Here is a 27,393-nt window from a genome sequence, read left to right as displayed (position 1 = left end):
CACGCGGTCGGTATTTTTGGTATTCTTTCGAGCTCCTCACGTGGCGCAAGCCCACGCGAAAGCGGAGACCGGACGCTCCTCACGAGGCGCACGCTCACATGCGCTGGGTCTTTTTTCTTGTCATTTTTTTCTGGTAACGCTAACGGCGGTACTAACATATTAAACAACTGTGCTGTTAAAAGTAAACGCACTTCAACCCGAAAACCCGATATATTCCTTTCCCGTTGCCTTGCTTGGCGTTTTTGACTGCTGGCCTTTATTTGTGTGTTTCTTCGACAAGCCCCTCATTTCCAATTATGAATCACTTGTGTGTGTGTGTGTGTGTGAGTGAGTGAAAAACTTTATTAGACGAGAGGCCCTGGGGGGAGCAAGGATGAGGGGAAAAGAGGATGGTCACAACTCGCACAATGAACACAGTTGCAGTCTTGGCCTAATCACAAAATGAACACATAAAAAGTCAGTCAGTGGCACTAAAATGCACAGCTCACACTTAAATGTACAGTTCACACTGTAGACAATGCGGTTCACACTGAAAACAGAGCACGCTGCAGTCTGCAGTCAGTTCACATTGTAGGTAGAACGGGGAAGTCTACCAGGCCGTTACACTAATTTGTAGAGTCCGTTTTCAAAGGCGCGCGTGTGTGTGTGTGTGTGTGTGTGTGTGTGTGTGTGTGTGTGTGTGTGTGTGTGTGTGTGCGTGCCTGCGTGCGTGCGTGCGTGCGTGCGTGCGTGCGTGCGTTACCGCTTGTTTGTTGCGTTCCTTCGTTCGTGTCGCGCCTGCGGACAGCGCTGAGATCCGCGTTCCCGCCAATCGCTCACCTTCGGCCGTCAGGGGCAGCATGCAGTAGGGGTCTCCCCTGAGCAGCACCTCTTGCATGATGATGGCGAAGCTGTACACATCCCCGGCCTGGGTGCCCCGCCGAAGCAGCGCGCAGTCTCCGCGAAGCAGCTCGGGCGCCGTCCACAGCAGGTCTGCGACAGTACCACGCATGAGCCAGCCCGGCTAGTGAAAGAGCGTCGCGAAGGCCTCGTACGCTGTGTCTCTCTATTTCTCTCCACAGAAAGAAGGTAGCTACGATAAATTGGCGCCGTCTATCTTGAACCACCTGCGATACGCAGTGGCACGCGCAAGCGAGTTGCGCCCATTGTAAAAAAAATGAAATTAAAAAAAAAAAAAAAAATAGCTTGAATAAAAACAGAAGAAACGAAAGATACGCTCAAGGGTTATAGTGTGAATGAGATAGATTGATTTCTGTCCCCCCTTTTTTTTACCTGAGCTTCTGTGCCCATGTTGCGATTTGTTTTTTAATCCGAGAGTTTGCTAAATGTACAGAATCAGGTAGTTATCAACTAGGGAGTCTAAGAGGCTCCGTTGATGCGGTAAAAGAGCCAGCGTCTGCAATTCTTCGTAGTCTAAATAAATTTGTTTCACTTTTCTGTTCTGTTCAGTTATTTTAGAGTGTAGCGCTAAAACACCCGCTCCTATATGGTTTTGCGTCGCCGTTGACCTCGTTGTAACCGGGCGAAGGAAGAGGACACCGAAAGCAGACAAGATAGAGCGAGCAGCAAAGCGGAGGAGGTAAGTGTGGCGAAAGGGTAAAGGGGAGGGTGGTATGCCGAGGCTGCGACAGACATCTTCCCCTGCTGATGAGGCGATCACTTCTTGAGACGCAGCAGGTATGCGCCGTTTCCGTAAAGACTGCAGTTCATGCTGAGCTCAAATTTCGCATAGGGGGTATCGTAATCGTCGGCCAATATTTTGCTCCTTTATCGGTGTTGGCATTGTTTTAGAATTAGCATACCTGTGTCCGAATTTTTAATGAATGCTGGCGATTATTATGTGAAAACTGAAAACAGGGACAAGACTAAACATCGTCTGCCTCCATCTTACTTTTCAGATTTATAAAAACTTTCCTTCACTATGGAAACAATGGTCGCATTCGAAGTTTCAGAAGGACCCAGATTATTACTTAAGGTACACGCACTTTCAAAAGGGCAATGAAGAATAGAGGAATGATGGACGATCAGTGGCGTAACTAGATGGGACGGTGCCCATGACAAATATATTTTCGAGCCTCTCCTGACGATAATGATAGTAATTACATATATTACAATATCATCATTTTTAACAGCTGTTGTAGAAGCCGTAAGTTCGGTGTTGCAAGGAAAAAAATGCCAAGAAAATGCCGAGCGCTCGTGAGCGCGTGCCTCGCGGCGACCGCAGAGTCCCGGCTGGCTCAGTGGGTTTAACAAAAAAATTCCAGCGCTGTCGTCAAGCGCTGCCGTGCATGCAATTCTTGGTATGAGGGACACGAGGATATCGATGCATATGACGATAACTACTACAAGCACAGTTTGAAGTAACGACGGAACATGCAAATAAACAATTTCAAACTTGTGCTAATGCATGCTGATGTGTCGTTCAGAGCTCACGCAGAAAGAAATCCTGCAGCTTTCCTATGGTTCAAGCCTTGCGCGACTTAGTGCAAGCTTGGCCAGTTGAGCTGGAGGAAGTCTACAATGCTGAGGATGACTTTGCATCCACCACTCGCCGCGAAAAAGACGACGACTTCTTCGATGCACATGACGACGATTGCTAGCACCGCAACTGTGCAAATAAACAATTATACTGAAACTTTACTATGAGTGCGGCAATGGTCACCTACAACAGCTTCACCATTCATGTCTTAAGCCTGAGTGTAAACTTTCCTGAACTTTTAATATTAATGTAAGTGCAAACCATTCTAGGCACTATAGTTGGGCGACACGCCCGCAGCGCTGGACTTAATCTGGCAACAACATCCCAATGCTGCCCGCGCGTCGCCTGCTAGTGGCAGTACTTTCCCAGTTTCAGTGACTCTAGTGTGTGCACCCCGGCACAGCGTCCCTTGTGTGTCCCCTCTTTTCGTTCTTGTCTTCCTCAGCGCCGTTCGTTCGTTACAATGTACCGACAACTCCAAACTAGCACTCTCTTCAACGGCGTCTTTTGGTGCTGCGCCGCCCTGCTGCGATTTTTTCCCTATAGGGCACCAGTTGGGCATACTCGGCTCGGCGCCCCCTCCCAAGTAGCGCCCGGAGCAGTTGTACCCCCCCGCCTCCCCCCCCCCCCCCTAGTTTTGATTTGATTGATTGTGGGGTTTAACGCGCCGACGCAACGCAGGCGATGAGGCGCGCCGTAGTGGAGGGCTCCGGATTAATTTTGACCACCTGGGTATCTTTATCGTGCGCCGAAATCTCGTACACACGGACGTTTTTGCTTTTCGCCTCCATCAGAAAAGCGGCCGCCGTGGCCGGGAATCGAACCCGTGACCTCGTGCTCAGCAGCGCAACGCCTTAGCCACTGAGCCACCGCGGCGAGTCCCCCCCCCCTTCCCCTTAGTTACGCCACTGTGGACGATTCAAATATGGGCGAGTTTTGAAGCTTCTATTCAGTTATATTCTTACCTTAAACAAAACATGTCATTTTGCGGCATCTCTATGTTTCGATAAGAGAGAAGAGTCACAAGCGCTACAAAGCCTTCTCCAGTTCTGGCCGATTGCTATCATGACGTCAGATGGCGAAATTTGCTTCCAATGAAGTAGACCACGCGTACATCGGACGTTTGATTGAAGACTGGTTTATGGGAGCTTTGAAAGAATGCGTGAGATGAGCAAGACGTCGAAACCCCAACCCCGCAGGCTAGCTGGGATTCATGCAAGAGAAATGGAGTAGTAGCAGGAGGAGGAGTAAACTTCTTATTTAACAGCCAGGCATAGCCCCTCGTCCAAATTCGGCCACGAGACAGGCCCTAATCATCGCCACTAATGGGAAACACAAAGCACGAAGCTTCCGGTTGCAGGAAAAAAATTCGTCGACCACACAGTATTCAAACTGGCGGGTACGTGCCTTCGGACCAACCGTATCGAGGTGCCCCGCCATTAATGTTGGTGCGGAGACCAGCGAAGCTGGTAGGAATGAATCGTACTGTCCCGCTTCCCCGGATACACGATACACACACGCGGAAGAACACCTCTACATTGACAGCACACCGGCGCACACTCGCCGTAGAGCAGCGCCAAGAGGCGGTGCCACCCGCCCCGATAGCCACGCGGAATCTCGCTTACCTTTGGCCGATCTGACGAGGGTGGCGATTGCCTGGAGATCTTGGAAAGCTGGCATGCCATAGTCGGTCACCTTCAGCACCCAGCGGGAGTCGATGACGCAGTTCCGTGACGTCAGGTGACCGTGCTGCCGTATTGGAGAGTTGTGCAGGTACCTCATGCCCTGCGACATTCAATCAACACCGCTCAGCTTGGTGACACACTAAATTCACGGGAGGCCTTTTGATACCTGCGCGAATTTGGAGGAGGAGGAGGCCATGAGTCGTCTGTTCATAGGCGTAAACGCAGGAGATATTGTGCACGGCGGCACGTAGCAAAAGCTTAAAACTGGAATAACTGTAGTCCCAGTTTCTTCTTAGTACATTAAGGTCCCTGTAAACACACACGGACACTTTTAACAACCGACATAAACAATGATTTTGCATATAAATCAATGATTCTTCAAATTTACAATTCCCCGAAAGCATCTGCCACCGTATTAAACTATACTGTGCTCACTTCGGACATTTTACATTACATCGATATTTTATTTCATCTGGTTGAAATCGTGTTGAGTACCTAATGCCATCCCTCGTGCATGGTTAGCCGTACTCGATCGTTGTCTTTTATGGGCGAGACTTAAAATAAATGTTTACTGAACCTCATGTGCCTAGTGGAAGGTTTCTGCTGCGACGTTGGTTTAGTGCAGATAGCAACAGCAACGTTAATAATAACAATAATGGTAATAATAACAGCAATAACAATACAATTTACTAGACGTTCATGAGAAGCGTTATCGAGCGGGTGACTAATAGTAATATTAGTAGTAGCAGTAGTAGTAATAACATTGTTCTGCACAAGTAATCGTTTCACGTCGCCTCGAGGCAACGCTGCCTCACTGCCGCTTTATACGATCGCAATATTCAACGGTCCACATTTTAGGGTGTCTCCGTTGTTGAAGCGGATAAAAATTCTCTTACAGTACCTTGGCTGGTGGCGCCTCGTATAAATTCTCCCAAGGCGTCAGCCAGTCCTGAAAGGGTCGCTCTTCATCATTCCGTTTTGTTTCCTAATGCTTTTTTTTCTCGCGGGAGTAAATAGTCCCGCACGCTCGATTAGGCGCAAGTTGACTGAGGGGAATATCCCAAGTTTCGGAAGCCCATGCGATTCACAGGGGATCGTTCCGTGCCGAGGAAGGAACGGCTGTAAGAAAGTGAAGAAGCAGTCCCTCTATCTTTCGTCCATTCCCCGAGGAGCCGTTAGCGAACCTTCCCCAGGCGCAAGTTTGCCAAAGGAAGGATAAAACGACGGATAAAAAGAAGAAGGCATGAACGAAGAAATACTGAAAAAATAAAATAACCGGAAAACACCTCTTTGGGAAGGAGAAAACTCGTAGAGCCTATAGGACCCGTTCGTTTGTTGGTAAACGCTAAGCCGGCGTAAGTGCGAGATACATTCCACTTGCGAGCTTCTAAAGAGTGATGAGGGCTCTTCGGGGGCCGCGGACAAAAATCGCGAGCAATAGAGGCCTAACGTGAGGAGAGAAGGCAAAGCGAGAGTAAACCCGTGTACATGCAATAAATAAGTGAGAGGAGGCAGCGGGGAAAGGAAAGAGCAGCGCCGGAAGGCGCGTTGCCGAGCTGGCTCGTCGTAAAGACGCCGAAAAATGGCGAGGTCAGGGATGTTCGGCGGACCCTCGAGAGCTTGGCTTGCGCCCAAAGAAAGGGGCAGCGTGGCGACGGCAGTTTGCTTTATTGCTGCACTAGGCTGGGAGAAAAGGAAAGGACCGAGGGGATCAGGAGGCGGGTCTCTGTCACTCGCACTGACGTGAAAGGAGGTCTCGAATTTTATGATCTGTCGGAGAAGTTCACCCAGCGATCACCGGTACGACCACGAGGCCGGCAACGTTTGCTGGCGGCTCTGGCGAAACAGGAGGCACGGGGCAAGTCTCACGGCGGCTGTAAAAGGCGACTACGAGGAGGCTGCAGCTTGGGCTAGGGGCCCGCTGAAGTGTTTGCAAACATGGCGAGATTACTCGTGCGGATTCAAATCCGGAGTCCCTATGTTTCGACCACTCAGATTGCGTTTGTCTATTTCCTTCTTGCCTATTTCATGCGACGTTGCCTATGGGGCGAACTTTGTCGGATTTGCTTGACAGCGCGTCGGTCGTCCAGCGGCGGGTCGTCGCAATACGATTGCGCGCTGACAACTGAGGTCCCAAAAAGATTCATGGCCAAAAGAATGTGGGCTTATTTTATTACTTCGTAGACTGTACTAGGCTTACCAAAGTCAAAACTACTACACACTACCGCATGTGCAACATGCATATTGGTTTACGACGATTCGACGATTCATCTTCGGTGGGTTTGTAAGCAGCATATATGCGTGCGCGACTAGTAAACTTGCAGAGAATATAAGGACAATTAAACGCAAGACAAGATTCTTCCAAGTCAGTCTTGGCAATAAAAAAACTGTGGTTGATAGCTCTTCTGTCATGGGAATCGGTAAAACACGAAAGTGAAATGTGCAGTGAAATCTGCAGCTGAGCATGATTTGGGGGTCGGCGCCTGTCTTGTGGGTGTGCTTGGCGAGCGACTTCCTGATGGTGGGTCGCTTCTGCAAAGGTGTAGTGGCGTCATTTCCTTGACGAATATGACGTCAGTGAAATCTTGGTGTATACCGGCTTCAAACACTTTCGTGTTAAAATATATAAAACCAGAAAACGAACAACCCATAACTATAATGATGATGGTTGGTGTTTAATGGCTGAAGGTCAACAAGGGCAAACAGCGCCAGAGAAGCAGTTATTTAATGGTTGATGAGACTAAATACTAAAACCTGTGAGCAGAAGTAAAAGCGATGCAAAACAAAAGACAATGGAGATGGCTGGTGTATATGGTCAGGATGATTACGCGTGATTTAACAAGAGCTTCAGAAATTTTACCTCAGCTAAAAACCTAAGAACACGTTGACTAGAAAACATTGGTTCGTCGGCTAAAAAGTATGATGGGTGCAGTGGAATATCTCGTTTGTACAAATCAGGGAAAATATTTGTGTCGTGTTGTGTCAAGTGCCTTGCATGTGATTAGTATGTGGACTACGGATAGGTCCCTTCCACACCTGCTACACATGGGTCGCGAAGATCCAGTGAGCAGGTGGGAGTGCGTTACATGTGTGTGACCTGTCCGCAGCCTAGCCAGGGCGACTTCAGTGTATCTGTTGTGTGAGTCAGTTGTGTGGCGTCCCAATTGTGGTTTTATCACGTGCAGTTTGTTGTCTGTTTGTTGACTCCAGTGTAGTTGCCATGTGTTACGGAGCTGTCGTCTGATGTGTGTCATTAGGTCGGTGCACGGTACTGTTGTTATGTCAACTGTGGTCATGAAAGCAGCAGCACCAGTCATTTGATCAGCGGTCTCATTGCCAGGGATTCCACAATGCCTTGGTACCCAGAATATAGTTATTTCTTAATTTGAAGCATATGCAGTAATTATAACTTTTAAATGAACATTGATCACATAGTTTTTAGACAACCTTCCTTATGACAGTGCCTGCACAACGCTTATAGAATCTGTATACACGATGGACTTGGGAATTTTGTGTTTGATGATGTGATTTGAAATGAGTAAGACGCCATACGCTTGTGCCGTGTAAATATTGCTATAAAATTTCATTGTTTTAGTAACGCTAAAATTTGGTTCGTGCGCTGCACAAGAGACAGTAGAAGCAGTTTTCGCCGCGTCGCTGAAGAATCGAGATCATTGGTAGAATGGAATGTAAGAAAAATTATGAAATAAGGGTACAAAATTATCAAAGAAAACTAACAAAATCAGAAATATACGTCTTACACATCTGCCTATAAAACAAATACAAAAATAAAAAGGATAAAAAACTGACGGAAACGCGAATAAAAAATTGTGAAGAAGCACCAACCGCGCACTACGCCTTGCATCTGCGCAAAAACACGTAACTGGTGAAATTAAGGCCCGTCATCGCTGATATAGTGTAAACAAACACCATTCGCAAAAAAGGAACACATTAAAACAATAAAGCAATAAAGAAGGCAATTAATTAGGCTGCTCGTAGCCAAATCTGGCTATAAAATGCTCCTATTTCAGACAAGCGGCACACGAAAGCTGCGAATTAATAGATAATTGTTATGAATTTATGCGAATTATCCTGTAACAATCATTTCTTATTGCCCAGAAAGAGCAGCGCTTCCTTAGTAATGTAGTTTATCAAAAGCGTCATAAATGTAGAAAATACAGCAAATTGAGACTCTTCGCCCTTTTTTAACAGCAGTCAGCAACCTGTCTACAGCGCACACTGATGTGTACTAAACGAGTATAAGCACCCTCTGAAGTAACGCCTCTTGCTACAAGGGAAAACCGAAGTAACTGTGGTTGTATGTTGTAATGGTAAAACTGGGGGACAGCGGTGGAGCCGGGGCATGGCGGGTATGTGGTTTTGTAGAGACCAAAGAAGACGTGCCCAGCATACCTTGACGAGGTCGTTGAGCAGCGACAGGCGGAAGGTCCAGTCGAGGCGGATGTCCTCGCTGGCCAGCACGTCGGTGAGCGAGCCGCGCGTGCACATCTCCCACACCAGCGCCGGCTGCAGCGGATCGGCCAGGCAGCCCAGGAACGCGTTCACGTTCTCCTGCCGCATTTCGTACATCTGCAGGCCGGGATGGGCAATTAGTCAAGCGGGCCCGCTCGCTACGCCTCTTCGAGAGATGCTTCGAACGTTCTCAACACGTGACTGACGGCCATTGCCTAGTTGGACCTTCTGTTGACCTACAGTTGAACTGGCATGTTGCTATCGTCGGCCCGCGGCTTATAAATATATATATATATATATATATATATATATATATATATATATATATATATATATATATATATATATATATATATATATGGCGCTGGCTACCACCCTCAAGTGTCAGATACACTCCTAGTGAATATAAATAGCCCAGAAAGTGAAGGAGAACACAGTCGCCCAGATAGCCGAGTTGGTAAGGCATTCGACATGTAATCGAAAGGCGTGGGTTCGGTCCCCACTCTGGGCGCGTGTTTTTCTTTCTTTCTTCTGTATATTAAAAAAAAGTTCACTTCATTAACCGTAGTAATAAAGAAAAGAGCTCAACCACACCCCTATGCCTCCTTTGGCGTCGTAGACTGCCTCAGAAATAAGGGTTGGCAGTCAAGAAAACTTCGGAAAGCAAAGGGGAGGATGTGGTAGGTTTTTGAAACAGATAAAGAATTTGAAAAGAAAGAAAGAAAGTGGAGAAAAAATTCCCGCCAGGTGGGATCCAAACCCACGAGTGGCGCTGGCTATTCGAGTGGCTATCCGAGTCCGAGTGGCGCTGGCTACCACCCCCAAGCACTGGAAACAAAAATACCTTAACATAAATACCCCAGAAAGTGGAGGGGAAAATCGCCCCGCCGGTAGCGTAGTGGTTATCGCACCAGACCGGTATTCTGGAGGTCGTGGGTTCGGATCCCACCTGCCGGGCATTTTTTCTCCACTTTCTTTCTTTCTTTCCAAATTCTTATCTGTTTCAATAACCTACCACATCCTCCCCTTTGCTTTCCGAGTTTTTCTTGACTGCCAACCCTTATTTATGTGTTATTTTCAACGAGCCCCTCATTTCCCATTCTGATTCGGTACATGCATAGTGAGGGCCTCTGTTCTGGCAGTCTTGGTGCCATAGGAAGCTTAACAGGGTTCAACGCTGGTCGACCACTAGTGACATGTCGTAGACACTCGAGTCACGGCCCGGGGGTTAAAAAGAAGGTCCCCTTCACCCCGAGTAGTCCGAGTGGCGCTGGCTATCACCCCCAAGCACAGGAAATATAAATACCTTAACAGAAATACCCCAGAAAGTGGAAGGGAAAATCGCCCCACCGCTAGCGTAGTGGTTTTAGCACCAGACCGATATTCTGGAGGTCGTGGGTTCGGATCCCACCTGGCGGGCATTTTTTCTCCACTTTCTTTTTTTCCAAATTCTTTATCTGTTTCAATAACCTACCACATCCTCCCCTTTGCTTTCCGAGATTTTCTTGACTGCCAACCCTTATTTCTGTCTTTGTATATGTATATATATATATATATATAGAAAGATAAGGGACGAGGGACTCGGTAAGGACACATTTCAAGGTTGCAGTCGTTATTGCCAATGCTATTCGGCTTTTCTCGAACTATTTAATAGTGCTGAATGGCGTATTTTCGTCATGTTTCTTTGATACAGTGATAAATAAGCGAAAATAGAAGTCGAGAAAAAATCCGCCGTTTTTGTCCGGAAGCGGAAGTCGAACCCACATCTCCGCATAACGCGTGCGGTGCAATTACCATTGTGCTATTCCGCGACGGCCTCCCCTTTCGAATTTAACGCGGCGGTTTATATTTAGAACCGACCGCCGCGGGAGACGTAGAACGGGTTTTTCCCAGCGGCCGCCACGTAAGACGTGGTCGGGGGTCGGGGTTAGCAATTGGCATATATATATATATATATATATATATATATATATATATATATATATATATATATATATATATATATATATGACAGCGACGAAACCATCGTTCGGTGGGAACACGCATCCGGGCAGCTGAGAGATTAATGCGGAAGAATGAGCGTTCATTGTCCGAAACAGCAGTGATTCAATCGGCCTCCGGTACAGGAAATGGCCGCCGCTTTAAGGAGTTAAAACACATCCAAAAATGCCCTACTCTGCTGCACCACAGTGTGTATGTAGATTAATTTGAAAAAAAAAGTAAATCAGTTAGCTTCAAAAATAAATTAGGAACATTTCCGTTCGTTTCATGATCGAACCGGGGACCTTAGGGTATAAGCCGAGCGCGTTACTAACACACTACATCAACACATTGCCTTAGGCGGAGTAAAAGTTCCCCACCCAAGTGCGTGCGGCGCTGAAGTCATATCCCGTTACAGATGCAGGCCGCAGACACATTCTGGAAGACTCGCGTCGTTAAGGAGCGAACTGTCTCCCGCCTTCCCATTCTTCTGGCGCGGTACGCGCGAGTGCGTGTGATGGATGCACACAGCGTGTACTTCAGTGGCCGCCCACGGAGGTGCGCACTGGGAGATGAGGCACGGGTGCGCAGAAACGCGGTTCGGCCAGCAGAGAGGCCAAGCAGCGAAGTGTTACGTAAACGCGAAACCGAAGCTTTTAACGCGCAAGCAGACTTCACTGTCGTTGGGAATGAACTGCTGCCATGACTGATGCACGCCCACATTTTTCAGCGTAAAGTAAACAGCAGGCTTGCTTGATGCATCATATAAATGCGATCTGAAGGTGGCCGTTTAATTAAGTAGACACGTTTGGTTAGTTTTTGCGATAGCGAATGAAAAAAAAATTTAAAAACTACTTCACAGAGAGTTCAGACAAAAGAAAACCCAGAAATGTCAGCATCTCCACTCCGTGGATGATGGCGAGGGTGCGGAGTACGGGGACTCGAAATGACATCAACTTGCGTCCCGGGTGACATCCGATTCGCGCCCCGACTGTCATTCGATTTTAGCCGTGAGTTGAACCTTGAATATTCCCTAAATGAAACTGCAACTCACGGCTCAAATCGAATTTCGCCTGATTTTCGCTTGATGGTGGTGTGCGCACTGATGGACGCGGACGGACATTGGGAGGTCCTAAGGTATACTCCGCACCGTTACAGGTGAGGGAGTAAGCCATTTGACTCTCGGGTGCTAACTCAAGGTCGTAGCCCAATGGGTAAGACGTCTGACACAAGAAGGGGACACCAAATACCTTAAGAACTAAAAACCCATCAGCCCGCTCTCAGTTGTTAACCGAATAACTAACAGTCTATAGATTCTCATCAACCCAGAGAACAGGTAACTCTGTCTGGTCTAGCAGACACAGGCTCGAATCCTGCCGGTGCCTGTGTGATGTTTCGCGATTGTAAATGGTATGCGCACGGACGCGGACGGACAATGTGCTGTCCTAAGGTACTCCGCACCTAATAACCAAGGGTGTCGCCTAGAGCTGTTCTAAGCAGAATAAAAAAAAAAGCGAAGACGCGTGCTGCCCTAACAGATGGCGCGCGAGCAGTGCGGAGAAAGTGAATTGACTTGGACAAACCTCCATTGCGTCCGTCATGGGAGGAGCGAGACGGGTGGGAGGGGAAGAAGAAGACGGCAGTCTCTTCTCGTCAGCGCTTGCGGTGCAGCGAGCGGTTGCGCGGCCGATTTCTTTCCCCTTTGAACGCAGCAACTGCTCGGACACTGCCTGCGCTACGCTGTGCGCAATAGCACCTCGTGATTCATTTTTAACGGTCATCTCGGAGAAGTTAGGAGAGATCACTAACTAGGACTAACGAAGAAAATTTCTCGGAGCACTTAAGTTTGCTCGCGTGGTCCGAAGGCCCATAGCCTGGCGATGCTTAACAACTTCCTTACTGCCTGTTCGTGAAAGGTTACCAGGGACACACTTTTTAAGGAATACAAACTATAGTATAGTCTAGGCACTACATACAAACGCACGACGTGGACAGCCCGATCGCCATGCTGCCCACGTGCTGCGCGCTCGTGCTGTCCACGTCGTTCGGTTGTATTCCTTAAAAAGTGTGTCCCTGGTAACCTCAAGCGCAGTGTACGAACATGCAAAACCAACTAACCCAATTCCTTACCTTAAATCCTTACTGCCTCATCGCGTCTGCGTCTTTTTCTTCGCTTTCGTGTCTGCATGCGTCTTACAGCGCGAATTAAGTCAGCAAGCGCACGCCATGCATCTTTCCTGGAATCGGGGTTCTGGGCGGCTGGCGGGCCCCTGTTCTACTCACGTGGCATTACGTTCAGGCGTCACGCGGCACGCGCTGTTCTACAACTTTCCCGTCTCCTATTCATAGTTTCGTGAATATAGTGAAGCGGGCACTTTAGCCCCACGAATTTCCCGATTCCTGGATGATCCCCAAGTGGGTATGGGCCACGAAGAAAAGAACAATAACGAGCGCACTCTTTCCCCTACCGCAGCCAATGGGCGGAGATAGCGCAGTGGTAGTGCGCTGCAGGGCTGCTATACTGTGGAGACCCGGGTCCAAATTGCACTGTACCACACACACACACGCGCGCGCGCGTTTTTATTTACTAGTCACAGCATCGGCTACTCTCAAGACCACTTTCAAGACCAGGCTGTTTTTTCGCAGAATCGGGCTTTCACCTTTACGATACGTGCAATTCGGCCCGCAGGGGCGAAGCTAACCTATAACTCTCGCTGAAGAAATGCGGAAGAATTCGCTTTCATTATTACTTATCAGGCAGGTCGTCAATTAGACGTAAGTGATAGTCATACAGAGCGAAACACTTGCAACCAGCTAATGTGTTCCGCCCCACTTGTTTCAGATTCTATCCTCATTTCTAATGATTTCCGAGACCCGTCGTGTTCTGTAGGAACGCATACTGGTCTTTCTGAATTTCCTCCGCGACAGCCATGCAAAAAGTACGCAACACACTTCTACAGGTGCCCATATTTTTCCTCTTTGTTAAGGTAGAATTGCTTTTAAACTGCGCACGGTTCCTTTGGAGGCGAAAACGACTTTAAGAAAAAAAAAAAGGCAAGCTTAAAAAATTGCCAGGGTTCGCGAAGCATATGCTTCGCTTATAAAAAGTCCGACTAATGGACTTATTGTTTTAGAAAAAAAGGACCAGGGTTACGGAAAGCTGAGAAAGGTGGGAGCAGTTCACCCAATCAGAACCGGAAAAGCAATCTTTGACAAGTTGCCGTGGCACCCACTGCAAAGGGTTCCACAGAATTACACGTGCACACGAGATGACACTGGCGAGACCTATTGCATTTGAAAGTGTGCGAGATGGAATAAACCGAGCCCAAATACACTCACTGTTTGAAGTTGCTTCATTGCTTTGGTCTTTATTTCAAAGGCGGTTTGTACTATCAGATACTTGAGGTAGACCATGTCTCCCTGAAAATAAACAGACAAAAATAACGCAGCACATTAACAGACCTAATCACAAGGAACGTGCGAAGGACAAATTTGTCTGAGTGCAGGAATAGGGAATGATGGTACTGGAAGACAATAACTGCGATTTTGTGTTGTGATGCAACAAATGTATCGGCCTCTGCCAGCAGGTGCTGTTTAAAAATAATGTCTATGCTTAAAATAATGACTTATGCCCATGCTTAAAATATGGCTATGTTTAAAAATAATACCACGGTGGTCGCTCTTGTTACGTCGGCGGGTCCAACACGTCCAGGATAAAACGGAATAAATGGTCTCGTAGAAAAGGGTCCCGGTCTCAAGGTCAGAAAAAAATAGTTCCCTTGAAGTTATGATTGTCATTCAAACTGCCATTTTATTGAAGGGCCACTGATTTGATTCCGAAACACTGTCAGGTTACTCGTTCAGATTAAAGTCCGCAGTCCGCACGCCATGTTCCGACCCCTCTGGGCGCGTGCACGCGAATTTATTTAGGGGATGAATAATCCCGAAAGTGCTGTTTCCCTTCTGCATCCTTCTTTCCGATTTCCTGTGACACGCACATTTCCGGATCGGGTTGGCGGCCAAACGCAAAAATGGGAGTTCAAATAAAATGACGGTCGAGAGGAGCGGTAAGGCAGCAGGACGGTGATAATAGAAGACGAACCTTTGCCTTGAGCCTAGCGCAGTTGGGTCTGTCGTCCAGGCTCGCATGCAGGCTCTGCAGGCTACTCTTTGTGTGGGCCCGCCTTAGGGAGTCACGGGAGCCCCTGAGTATGTCGGGACGCTCGAAGTAGTACCCGTCCAGGGCCTGCGCCGAGGACAGAACAGGAGGAAACCATGAACTTACACTCACCTCCTTCGGGCCTCTGCGTTGTCGCACGCCATTGCACGAGAGTGCTGCAACATTTCAAGGCGCCCGGCAGAGGGACGTCGTTGAGGTTTACCACACCAGGAAAAGTGGAATGTGTGAAATGGCCCTAATTTTTATCAGCTTTTACACTTTGTATGCTTCGTGTGCTATTTGTATATGCATTGATAATGACGTCGTCAGTGTGAGATCTCGTAGGTGTTGCTGATAGCGTGTATGTAAGCGTCTGCCTTTCAAAGAAGTTCGTCGCCAGTTCAACGCCGTCCTCTCAATTTCCTCCCTCGTATTTTGCACCACGCCACGCAGATGTACGACCAGTGCCAATTTACTCAAATATCAATTCTTCGATAAGAACCCAGAAACGCCGAAGAAGCAGCCAGCCAGAGCGACGAGAGCACTCGAGAGCTAGCGAATCGAAATCCTTCCAGCCAGTAACCCGTGCCCATTTCCTTTGTCACATCAGGTTGGTTCGCCGCCCTCTGACGACGCGGCTCATGGAATTCAATCAGCTTTCACCATGGCTGAGTTCCTAGCTGCGATTGACCACGCAAAACTTCGGACGGTTCTGGGACCGGACGGCATTACATATGAGGTGTACAAGAACCTCAGTGAACCAGCGCTTAGCAATCTCCTCGACTGCATCAACGAGGTTTGGCTCTCTGCCCAAATACCTGAGTCGTGGCTTCATGCTGGTATTGTACCTATACCGAAGCCAGGGAAGCCACCCGACCATCTTCCTAATTTGCACCTAATCGCCTTGACGTCCACGCTTTGCAAGCTTTTTGAGCGCACGCTGGCAGTTCACCTTCAATGGTGGTTGGACACCTTCCTATGGTACCACCCGGCCCAGACTGGGACCTCGCCTGGGTACAGAGGACGGGCTCGGCCATTTGTCGTCAATGGTGTTACTAGGCAGTCGTTCACACAAAGTGCGGACAGTCCTTTCCATGGACATCCACAAGGCCTATGATAACGTCAGCCACAGGGCTATCCTGGAAACTCTCCGAAGCCTTTGTCTCCTATACAAGCTACTAAAAGATCTTTTTCTAAAGGTTGTATTCACTGGCGAGGTACGCATGCAGGCAACCATGTGAGTGCGCCATCACTGGTTACGTTGGGCTCCGCGAGATGGCGGTACTTGTCCGTACTAAGCACATGATGTGTGTTGGACGCTCCAAAGTCCACCCAACCGAACGCAAAGTAATGCCTTGACTCCAATGTGAGTGCGATTAATAACATATCTGTTGACACCATCGTTCAGAATGTGGTTGAAACCGGGCAGACGATGCACGCAGGTGTTTTTTTTTTCTGCGGCGTGCGGGCGCAGTGGCAGAAGCCGCGTCATGTCCGTGCTGCTTCAGCCATGTCCGTGGCCGTTTCCAGTATTGCCAAGTAAAGAAATGGGCAGCTAAACTTTTCAGTGAATGCGATTAATACGAATTGGCGGGGCAAGCTATGGCCACTTCACACCAGATCGCACAGTACTTCAGGGGTAGGTTATTTTGCCCCTCCTTTTTAATATTATGATGCTGCCGCTTACCTGGCATCTGGGCTCCATACCGGACCTGCATTTCCTCGTCTACGCGGAAGACATAACGGTATGGACCGTGCACCCAGATTTGCACCGGCAAAGCGTGTGCCTTCAACAAGCCTCAACAGACACGCACAAATGGTGTCAATACACTGGACTGACACTTTCAGCGGACAAAGAAACCGTTCTGCCTGTGGAGTGCTTGGGGCCGTCGCAAACTGGCTATTGCTGTCCTCATACTCCAACTTTCCGGCCAACCCGTACGCACTGCCACATCTCTTCGCGAGCTAGGGTTCGGAAATTTCTGCGTCTGGGTCGGCCGCCACGTGGCTTCGATCTGCCCGACAAAAGCAGGCTAGATGCTTCACCTGCTTCGACGCGTCTCGCAGAAGTCTGGTGGCTCCTGCTCCAAGATGGCTCGTCTCCTGGTGAGGTCAGTACTGCAGCTTTGACTGGTTTATCAGACGCAATTCCAATACATGACTCAGACGGAATGAGCCCGACTTGAGTCTATTAACAGAGCCGCAGTGCGCACCATCACCTGCCTTCCTGCAATGACCCCGATACCAGCCCTCCAAGCTGAGGCTCAGCTCAGCACGCTTGACGAACTGGTTGAACAACGTCGCTCAGCCCGTACGCACAAACGTATTGTTGCGGAAGCAGTGGCCTTAGCTATTTAAACGGTTTGTTCCATACCTGCTTTACCAGATCACCCTGTAACCAGGCCGCCATGGCTGTATCATCAGGTTACCGACAATCGACTACTGACTCGACTTCACACTCGATCGGCCGGAAAATCACGTTCGAAAGGATCACTACTGACCGCTGAGACCCAGTACGAAGCGGTAGAGGCCTTCGTGGACGCTAGGGCCCAGGATGGTGTTTTATCTACTGTGATGCAGTGTCCGGTCTGCCCAGACGCCTCTTAATTTTGCCTCTACCAAACCATTCGAACCCTACCATCTTTACTGGCGGAGCTCACAGCCATCCGGGATGGCCCGCAGACACTAATCGGCCCTACAGCGCGCTCCAGTGGGTTCCATCCTGCATCTTTATACAGACTCCACGGCGGTGATACGGGATTTACGCCAAGTATCCAACAATTGCACTATTTCAAGGGACATCCACACACTACTAGACACGTACCCCTGCCCTCTCTGGCTGTTGTGGGTTCGGGGGAATACGCTCCCTTCTCACATTGCAGTGGAGGGCTTGTCATCCTACGTCTATTCCTCGGCCGCTGCAAATGTTAACAACCGGTCCTTTAAAAAACTTTCAACAACAGAAGGACGATCTGCGTCGCGCCACAACACGTGCCCTCATCCCACCGTGTGGAACGAACCTCCCCAGTAGACTTGCTCGCTGGGAAAGGGTTTTGCTGCGCAGAATTCGCGTTGGAGTGGCGCTTTCACCTGGTGTGACCCGCGCGTGGCCACCACGCTACCATGCCCCGTTCGATGACACTTGCCCCTTCTGCACAGCTCCTGCCGGACAAGCTGATGCGAATCATCTAGTATGGGCGTGTCCTTCACTGGACGCAGCCAGAAGGCGACACCTTAGAGGCACAGGCTTCCATCCTGGAAGACCCCCCGACCTCCAGCGGTGGCTCTGGGGACCCCACCGCCGCTCCCTTCTTGCCTTCCTTCGAACGACGAGTGGCCATCTCTACCTGTATATAGGTTATATCGTAGAAAAAAAAAAAAAGAATGAAATTCCGCGGCCATTTTGTGTGCCTGCATTTCTCCAGCAGTGTTTTTTATTTCTCCCACAAATACACAATAAGGCCGACAACACTGTTGGTCTTACCAGGGCAGCCTAGGTCAACGACGGGCGGGTTAGACTTTTTTAATGTCCAACAATATTGCCGGACGCGCTTTAACGACAGAAAAACAACGGCCGCTCGCTTAAAGGAGCCATGATTTGGTTGGTTTTATTCGAAAGATTTCGTGTTTTATAGTGCCCCCAGCGCTTGTCCGGATACAAACGGTGCTTTATTCACTGAGAAATTAAACAATTTAGGTTAAAATTTTGATTTTCCCGCTCAATCATGCGTTTTCGTGGTCCCAAGTGACATCACTGAAACCGACCGCTCTGCAGCCTAGAGTACCTTCATTCACGCATCCGCCGTACAGGGTAGAGACACGTATACGCTGGCGCCGCCATTTTCGGTTGCTCGCTCGCCGCCGAAGCAAGTCATTGTGTCAAAACCGCGCTAAAATTATCGCCGCAACGCGGTTTACTGAAGAAGTTTGAATCATATTGTCTGTTTCGCGTTATAGGTCTCGTGGGAAACGAAAAGAATAACGCGTTGAGCCCGTTGGCCCAATTGCGGCGGCACTACACCGTTCAAAGGTTGTCTCCACCCTGTACAGCGGTGTTGGTTTGTTCCCGCGTTTCTTTACGTTCCGTAACCTAGATGGCGCCACCACACCGTGGCAAGCGTTTGGTTTGTTTTTGCCCGCATTTAAACCTGGCTTGTTTTTGTTCTGGGAGAAAATATTCGTTCCCTGAAACAGTGCTCGCTCGACAAATGGGGTCACGTAAGACACCGTTGCTTGCGTCAATCGGCGAGTGTCGTCTGAGACAACCCCAAGCCCCGTAGTGCTGTGCAGCGAAACCAAGCATGCTGTGCGCAGTACCAACAGCAGAACGCATCAGTACTTCTATGTTTACATGTGCTTTCGTAACTTCCACTGTTTGTCCCATCATTCTTATTGCTTTGTAAAGAATGTGCCCTAAATTTAAGCGCAAATCGCTCGTTCGTCTAGTTTGTAAGTTCTACCTAATTTGCGTCTGCTTCTGCCAGCCTCCGCCAATCGCAGAGCTTAGCTCATGTGACGACATAGGTTCTGTTGCGGGAAATGAGCTGGTGGGTCGCATGACCATTCCCGTTTTTCCTAATTATGTAGCTTATTTGAGCGAAGTTTACGTTAAAAGTGGTGTCAGTATGATTCTAACGAGACAATCTTTTGAATGAACCAAACTTGTGTTTTCTCTTCATGGCTCCTTTAAACTTTGGATAAAATTGCCATGTGCAGACACCCGCTGCCAACTAAACATAAACAAACCACTGGTAACGCATGTTTCGTGGCAATATGCCTCGTGTTCACGCCGTCTGTTATGGCAAACGTTCTTGCGATGGGGGCTGAAAGCGGCTTCAAAAAAAAGTTTCTACACTAAAACGACGCCACCTGAAAACTGACGCAAAAAGCCTACCAGGGTGCACAAAGATGCGCTGCACATGTAAGCATTCGGTATACTTGATTACTTGTGTAACAGACTTATATCGCAACAAGACCGGCATAGAAGCCGAGATTTGTACGTATCAGAAAATCATGGGACATTCCACTTCGTGAAGCTGGCGGAACAGCGCAGCTTTCCAGCGCGCGACACAGAAAGAGTTTAGCTGAAAAGTGTGAACAAATTTTATTTCTCCTGAGCGTTGATGGCGGTTGCATGCATGCATACGCATAATTTTTCTCTGACTCTACTCAACTTGAACATTGCGCCTATTGATAATCTACTCGAAATGCATATCGAAGTGATGAAACGCACAATATTGAGGTGCAAATCATGTTTCGACCTTGAAAGTGCCGCCTATATCGGTAACTCATCTACTCAAGATGCATATGCAAGGAACAAGAGGTGGTTCAATAGGTGTTTTGAATGGCGTGCGACCTTGGTGGTGACCGCGTGCTAAAGCACACACCGGGACGCTCGTTTCCCGCGCTTCGTGTAAATCCTCGATTGGGAGTTCTTGTTTTCGGACATGAAAGATGCGCGGAACCCTGGCCTTGTACACTTCGATTAGTAAAGAGCGGCGGTCGCCGCAGCGGTGGAAGAACAAGCACAATGCGGGGCGGGGCGCAGAGCGGTGACCTGCGTTTCCGTCCCTCCGGAAAGCGTGGATCCGTTATTATCCACGACGCGGTGAACTCTCATTGCTGGCACACGATGCCGATGTCGGGACGTTTGGTTGCGCAATAATTGACGGCGGCCGGCCCGGAAGCTGCTGTGCGACCGAGCCGCTCGTTCCGCGCAGCCCCATATATCCGCGTCCACTACGAGCGCTCGTTAAGGGCGCTTCATTATCCGCTACCACGCTGACGGAGAACCGGCAGAGGGAAGAGCCGCCGGTTCTTAATGACCTTTGGTCGGCGAGAGCGCGCACTGGTGTCTGAGAGGATTCGCATTGTTTGGGCAATCGGCGTGAATGCGATGAGCGCTGCGGTAATGACGGGTGCCATTCCCGCAATGCGAGTTTGGGCCAAAGTTCGCGACGTTTTCCGATCAATGGCACTGCCGGTTTTGTTTCCGGAACCTCGACGCTTGTTAAGCGTAAGTAGCGACGCCTGTCAGCCCGCTAGTATGCCTCGCGCTCAATTCAAGTAATCACCTGCCTGTACGGGCCAGCACTTGTCACACAGCGCGTACACGTTGAACGGACAATACTCCGGAAAGGAAGTAAATGGCTCGTCCCCTATCGCACTCCGTATACAGAGTTTTATTTAACGCTAAGAGGGAGTATTTTATAATCTCCGCTAAGGCAGTGAGTTTGTTTAGGCATTTAGCGGAGTATTTTTTCTGTCCATTACTTCGCTAAGGAGGGGGGTTTTTTTTGGCATCAAGCAGAGTATTTGGTCACAGTCACGTTCTCCCCTTCTCTTCTTTCTCGTTCGCCTTGCTGGTTGAGCGGTAGATGCTGCTGACATGTGGACTGAAGACGAACTCGTTATCTGCTGACACCTTGAGGATGAGACAACTATGCGACACCTGAGAGAAGAGAATGTTTAATGCGTCTCCTGCTCTATTTACAGTGCATTTACAAGATGTTATATAGACCTTCTAAATACAGATGATTCTGTGCAGCCCAATCAAAGAACGGCACTTTCCCCTTCGTGAACTTCCGATTGGCTGCAGATGAAATGTCCGCCCTAGTTCCTTCCGGCCAATTGTCCGGTGCAAAACCGCCTCTCTCAAGGTGATCATTCGTCGCTTGCGGTTTTTACACGGTCCTTGCCTCATTTGTCGTAATTAATTCAGAGGGTCACCTCGAGCTGTCTGGATCCTCCGCAATGACGTAGCGCTTTGCATTGTGGTGCAGTCATCGCGCCACCCGCGAATGTGTCATAACACACACGTCCCTGCACTGGCATTGTCGGTTGCGCAGCGCTGCGTGATCCCTACGGATATCGGATGTCCACGGCGCACTCGCACGAGTCCCTCGCAGACAGGAAGCAGTTCATGTGATGCCACAGTCAGTGTGGTTCGGCGGTGAGTGGCCTCTCCGCCTCCTAGTCACCGCCGCTTGGTCGAACAGGGTGCAATGTAGAGGGAATGATGAGACTGCGCGTCTTTCAAGTGGTTGCGGGTCTTTTCGAACCCAACAGTCACTGCGGCACTTCGTATGCGGAATGCCGCAGCTGACGACGAAAAAAGAAAAAAAAATGCGGATAACTCTTCGCTGGGCAAGTCAGTCTAAAGCCGATATAAAAGAAGAAGACTGATTTTGCTCAGAGCGGACCCCTGAGGTCTGAGGGGGAAAGCAGCTCGCGCTGTCCTTGGCTAGATAAACCGCAGCAACTCTGACGGAGCGGAACAGCACACGCGTTGCACGGCACATCACATGACCACTGCGGAGGGAAGGAGCACCCCCTCAGCTCCAAGTACGCGGCCGGGGTGGCCGTTCTTGCAACAAGGTCTCCAGCAACGCGGAAGATGTAGTACGTGCAGGGCAGGTGTGCACGGACGGGGCGGCGAGGCCACGCCCTGGTCAATTTCATATGGGACGTCGGTAAGCCGACCGACGAACTACGCGATAAGGGCGGTCATAGCGGGACAGGCGCGTCTCGGAGACATGGCGTGAGTGACCGGACACCAGGAAAAGGGAACCAAAAGGCATGTGGGTCGGACGGTGTCGGTGATCGCACCGAGACTTTGGACCACTCGGGATGCAGGAAGATACGAGCGGGCAATCTGACGGGCCGCGTAAGCATTTTCAGTGACATCGCCTGCGTACTCGGCGCACGGGACAGCTAAGAAGGTGTCCATTGGTAAACTCGGCTCACGGCGGAAAATACGTTATCAGTAGTGTAGTGTCGCCAAGAAGTATACACAAATGTTGCACAAGGTAACGAGATCATGACGGTCAACCAGCGCACACACCATCTTGTTTAGTGCTCTACAAGCGTGTTACTTCTACGGTGGTAAGCGGTGGTCAATATGTGCTTGCCAGATTAAGTTTGAAGAAGATGGTGGTTACCCGTGCAAGAAGGAACGGCGTGCACGGTTCCGTATGAAGCTCACCGCAGTGCAGATTCCCGCCGTGCAGAGAAAAAAAACAGCAGTCCCGTCCATGGCGCAGCCAGTAGGGAGCTAGCGTGTGCGAACACAAAACAGGCCGCGCCATCTGTGCCGACCAGGAGCGGGCAACTTCATGAGGTTGGGACCCTCATGAGGTCGTCCTTAACCTAAAATGAGCCCCAGCTTCACCATGTGAGGCGAGGTTGAGGGGAGGTCCAGGGCTCTGACGTGCTGATGAGTCAGGTGAAGGTCTGCAGCCTCAACCAGAGCCGACGAGCTTGAGGCTGAGAGAAGTTGGGGATGAACACCGTCCTGCAACATTTTATCAATAAATTTGATGTTCGCCAAGCTCCAAGCGAGAACCTCTACGGATGTTAATGCATACATACTCTCGCCGTAATAAAAGGGAGGAGCCTGCAGAAATTCCTCTGGATTTTCAGGGCCAAGGTTCCGGAACCTCAGTTCTCTTTCGCTTCTCGGGCTTTGTATCAGTGCTTGCACTGCTACCCACAAACAGGGGCGGGATTTGGTGTAGACGCAACGTGAGTGTCCGACTTTCTTGTCTTTGTGGAGAACTGCAGAGTGTCACGCCGAGTCGTTGATGCACTGAAATTGTTTAAAGAGTGCGGTCTTGGACTTCATTTTACGTGTGAGTTTTCGACAAAGGGATGCCTACAATTCAATGATTTGCGATTGTATTTGGAACCATGACATGTCTGCTGGGAATATTGCCCTAGATCTGCGAAACCATTTCTTAATTTCAGTTCAGGGCACTATAAACTGGTGAAAAATGGAATAGCCTTTTCTGCGTTGAGGTCTGCGGTTTTTAAGTCGGCATAAGAATGGGAACAGTTTCCAGGCGCAGATCACCAGGCGTAACACCTCCGGCTTCCCGGAGCGCATAACGCACAAGACTGCCCAGAAGTTAGTCGAAGTGGTCGGTGCGACATAGGAAAGATGGCCTTGCGGCAGAAAGGATGAAAACCGCTGTGATCCCGTATATGCACCGTTTATCACATGTCTTGAAGAATGTTGCCGGACGTTACGGGGTTATAGTACTTTTTTCTGCTCCGAATAAACTTGGCAAGCTGTGTGAATTGGTGGAAATGCAGTTGTCCGGGCAGAATTCTGACAGCTGTTGCAATATTAGGCATGCTTCGCCTTTTGTACCGTGCGAAACGGGCATTGTCAGCCACGCGTCGGTGGCATTACATGAAAATGATTTTTTTTCTTATGAAATGCCTTAACTTAGGTGTTTTGCGGGTTGTTTGTTGAATGTGAACATTGCAATCTTGTGTTTATCGAATAGTAATTATGTAGCCATTGTAATCTTGTGTTTATCAAACCACAATTTCGAGGGGTTAACCTGGGCACGGGTTCATTCTGAGTATATAATTGTGTTTACGCGTAAGAAAATCAGTTGCGAGTTAGCGCCGTCATGTGTGTCTCCTCTGATGTCATCCTGTTTCAAGCGCTACTTGATGATGATACATTCCATTTCCCCCGCCCTCCCCCCTTACTTTTCGGGAAACTCCTACCCGACCCTGCGTTTATCAACTACACCGTAACAGATATTACGAGCGGTCACGGAAGAGTAGTGCGAGTTTCGGGCCGTGCGCGCCTTCCTCTTCGTTCGTCTGTGCATATGTGATTGCACAAAACAATCGTTCCGCCGTCAATTTCTCCCCTGATGGCCTGAAGCGCCTTTTCTCTCTATAAAGCCCGTTCGTACATTTTTAGGTGCGCAGTGCTGCCCGTTGGGATATGTGAAGGGTTTGGTTGCCTGCCGCGGCCCTATTTGTCCCCCTCTCTCTTCCCCCCAGGCCTACCTTTTTTTAAATGCGAATGCACTTTATAAGCGACCCTGAATTCCGTTGACCGCCGTCCGTCCACATAGCAACAGCTGCGGGTGCGCGCGCTCCTCGTCTTCCTTGGCAACGGGGGGAGATGGGCGCGCGCTGCCTGGCCGCTGACATGGCACTTACCCACGTGGGGGATTGGCCAGGAATCGGGCATGAGAAGGGCTAATGCACCCGCTTAAAGGAGTACTGTTTACTGACACGAAATTTCAAAGCTGAGATCCGCCCTAGCAATCAAGTACAACGACAACACAAATAGGTGTCTGTGCATGACACATACCCACGTGGGGGATTGGCCAGGAATCGGGCGTGAGAAGGGCTAATGCACCCGCTTAAAGGAGTACTGACACGAAATTTCAAAGCTGAGATCCGCTCTAGCAATCAAGTACAACGACAACACAAATAGGTGTCTGTGAATAAATGCATCTTTCTTTCTTTGTAGTTGTGTGTGTGTGTGTGATCTCTCTTTCGCGAACATTACCGAACCGCGCAAATTCAACTCCTGCATTCGCACTTTCACATTCTTCCCCTCGGGGAAATGAGGGGAAATTTTTCTTGTTTAAGTGGATGGGAGCAAACTATGTTCACTCTATATAAAAATGTACCAATTTTGCAAAATACACGCATCAGTATTTCGTCCTCCGAAATTACAATTGCATTTTTATATATATATACAAAGCGTGAGTTTAAAACTGAACAAATCGTGCCTATGACTTGAAAAATGCATAGACGTTTGACTTGGTAGCTCCAAAATTCAGCCAGAAAGTTTTTTTTTTTTTGAAAGCGTGAATACAATTCGCAAACCATGCCACTTGAAGGCAGAAAAAAAAAAGGAATACCCTGCCGAGATTTGAACCCGCGACTTTGATTGAGCGGGCGCCAGGCCTTACTACACTGCCCCACAAGACAGCTGGAGATTACGCGGAAATAACCTGTATACTACATTGAGACCCACCCTCTATGTCCCATCAATGTTTTGTAGCTGATTTTAGGTATTCGTGACTCGATAACTGAACATTTCCTTAATAACAGTTGCGGAGTAAGGTTCCATAAAGCCCCCACCATAGCTGATCTCCAGCAACAGCACTGTTTCGGCTGCAACTGCGATTTCGACCCTGCGGGAATAGTGCTCACCGTGCTTTTGTTTTACGCTTTAAGCCAGAAACGTCGGTAGATTTTGGTTCCTTATTACCTAATGAACATTCCGTAATTCCTCTTGTGCTTTTAACTGGGCTTATATTTTCTGTAAGCGTTACTGGTCCCACACGAATATGCAGTCTGCAACTCCAGGAAACGAATTTTCGTGAAAGCGAATGGCTGAAGTGTGGTAAGCTGAAATACGGATCGTATGTGTTGAGCTGTATGAACTTCATGGTCCTTACTATGTTTATTACACTCAAGGAACTAACACAACAGAGCCGCATTCATTACGGCCCGGCTGCAGTTTTCGCTTCTCGACCGATTCCCGACAACCGTTCGGCCGATCGGCATTGTCGGCGTCTTTGGTTAGCGAGCCAGTCACACCATGCGGACTTTCGATCGGCTGGCGTGTTCGTGTTGCCGTCGTCGTCATGTCATCGTCGTGTCGGCCTAGCCAATGCGCCTTAACGAGAGACGCGGTAATGGAGTAAAACAGATAAATATGGGACGAACACGGTATACCGTTAAGCGTGGTGCAGGAAGCGCTAATTACCCAAAGGCGCCGCCGCGATCTGGTCGGAAGTGGGAGAAAAATCCACCCAATTGCGGGATTTCTGCTTCGTGACGCACATAGGAGAATCGATGACGTACACCCGGGAAGATTGCGGAGCCCAAAAAACCCCCAGGAAAGGGTTGGAACGCGGCAACAAACTTTGCAGCAAAAGTGTGAGCTTTCCGCTGCCCGTGAAGATGTTATACTTGGCACAGATGACGTTGACCACTCCATCTAGTGGTTGCGCTGGCTTATTTATTGTGCTCAAAACGTCTTTCAGAACACCTTTAGGTGTCTTCTTAACTTTCATGACTTGTTCGTAATGCCTTCCAGTTAAAGACAAGCTCCTTCTGCTTAGGAACTCTAGAATGTAATCAAAAGTCAATAACACACTTGAGACGAAGGTTCGTATATACTGAACGTTCATTGATTAATTTCCGCTTAAAGCGGAACTGAAGCGGAAAGCGAACCGATCATATCCATAAGTTCCAGCAATTCGCCCACATCAAGCTCCTGCTGATCATATCGCAATGTTGATTGACCGAGCCTTTAAAATCGGCGTTTTCGTGACAATTAGAAATATTTCTCGAACTACCAATATCTTTGATTTCATGGCAGCGATGTGATCTTATTTTTTCTGAAGATATTCGCACCGCAAGACAGTACGACGCTAGTACGGTTAGGGGTAGCGATAAATGTACCTGCTGCACACTTCTTAGCATAGGTTATTGTAGTACCAACGTGTAAAACTTCCCACAACATTCAATGTGCCTGAATCAGCGACTTGGCATGTTTGGTTTGAACTGCCTTGCCCTTGCCGAAAATTGCGGTGAAGGTACAGCGGGCGATGACCACAACTTAGATAAATTGCTGAAGGGAATTTCTGAAACTGTTGTTTGTGGCTGCACCGGTGCCGTTCAGACCACTGATCTCCACCAGAGTTGCTGGATGGCGCCTCGAGCTCTCCGGCGCACGGCCGCCGGAAGTTCGAGCGCTCGTCCCGGAAGTCGGGCCGTTCCAGCATAGCGCATGCTACGCATGGGCTGGTTTCGCACGCATTCCGCCAAAAATGCCTGCTTGTTGC

General features: G+C 49.0%; 2 protein-coding genes and 1 non-coding gene across 3 annotated transcripts in view; 2 read left to right on the top strand and 1 right to left on the bottom strand.

Annotated features, from left to right (window-relative positions):
• Nucleotides 1-27,393, top strand: part of C12.1 (spliceosome-associated protein CWC15) — a 385,811-nt gene that overhangs the window by 127,426 nt on the left and 230,992 nt on the right. The window lies entirely within an intron of this gene.
• LOC144170808 (retinal guanylyl cyclase 1) overlaps nucleotides 1-27,393 on the bottom strand; it is a 220,827-nt gene that overhangs the window by 30,403 nt on the left and 163,031 nt on the right. The window contains exons 7-11 of the mRNA XM_077700820.1: nucleotides 14,720-14,863; nucleotides 13,957-14,037; nucleotides 8,578-8,754; nucleotides 4,105-4,264; nucleotides 820-972 (exon numbers count right to left, since the gene is read on the bottom strand). Of these exons, the coding sequence (XP_077556946.1) occupies nucleotides 820-972; nucleotides 4,105-4,264; nucleotides 8,578-8,754; nucleotides 13,957-14,037; nucleotides 14,720-14,863 (715 nt within the window). The remainder of the gene's footprint in view (nucleotides 1-819; nucleotides 973-4,104; nucleotides 4,265-8,577; nucleotides 8,755-13,956; nucleotides 14,038-14,719; nucleotides 14,864-27,393) is intronic.
• Trnat-ugu (transfer RNA threonine (anticodon UGU)) lies at nucleotides 9,077-9,148 on the top strand. The gene has a single exon. It is a non-coding gene; the product is annotated as a tRNA-Thr (tRNA).

The sequence above is a fragment of the Haemaphysalis longicornis genome, unplaced genomic scaffold, assembly GCF_048455015.1.
Source record: "Haemaphysalis longicornis isolate Haplotype H1 unplaced genomic scaffold, Haemaphysalis longicornis Haplotype H1 scaffold_2, whole genome shotgun sequence".
Classification (NCBI taxonomy): domain Eukaryota; kingdom Metazoa; phylum Arthropoda; class Arachnida; order Ixodida; family Ixodidae; genus Haemaphysalis; species Haemaphysalis longicornis.
Note: the sequence above shows the minus strand (reverse complement) of the source record. Positions and strands in the feature narration are given on the sequence as shown.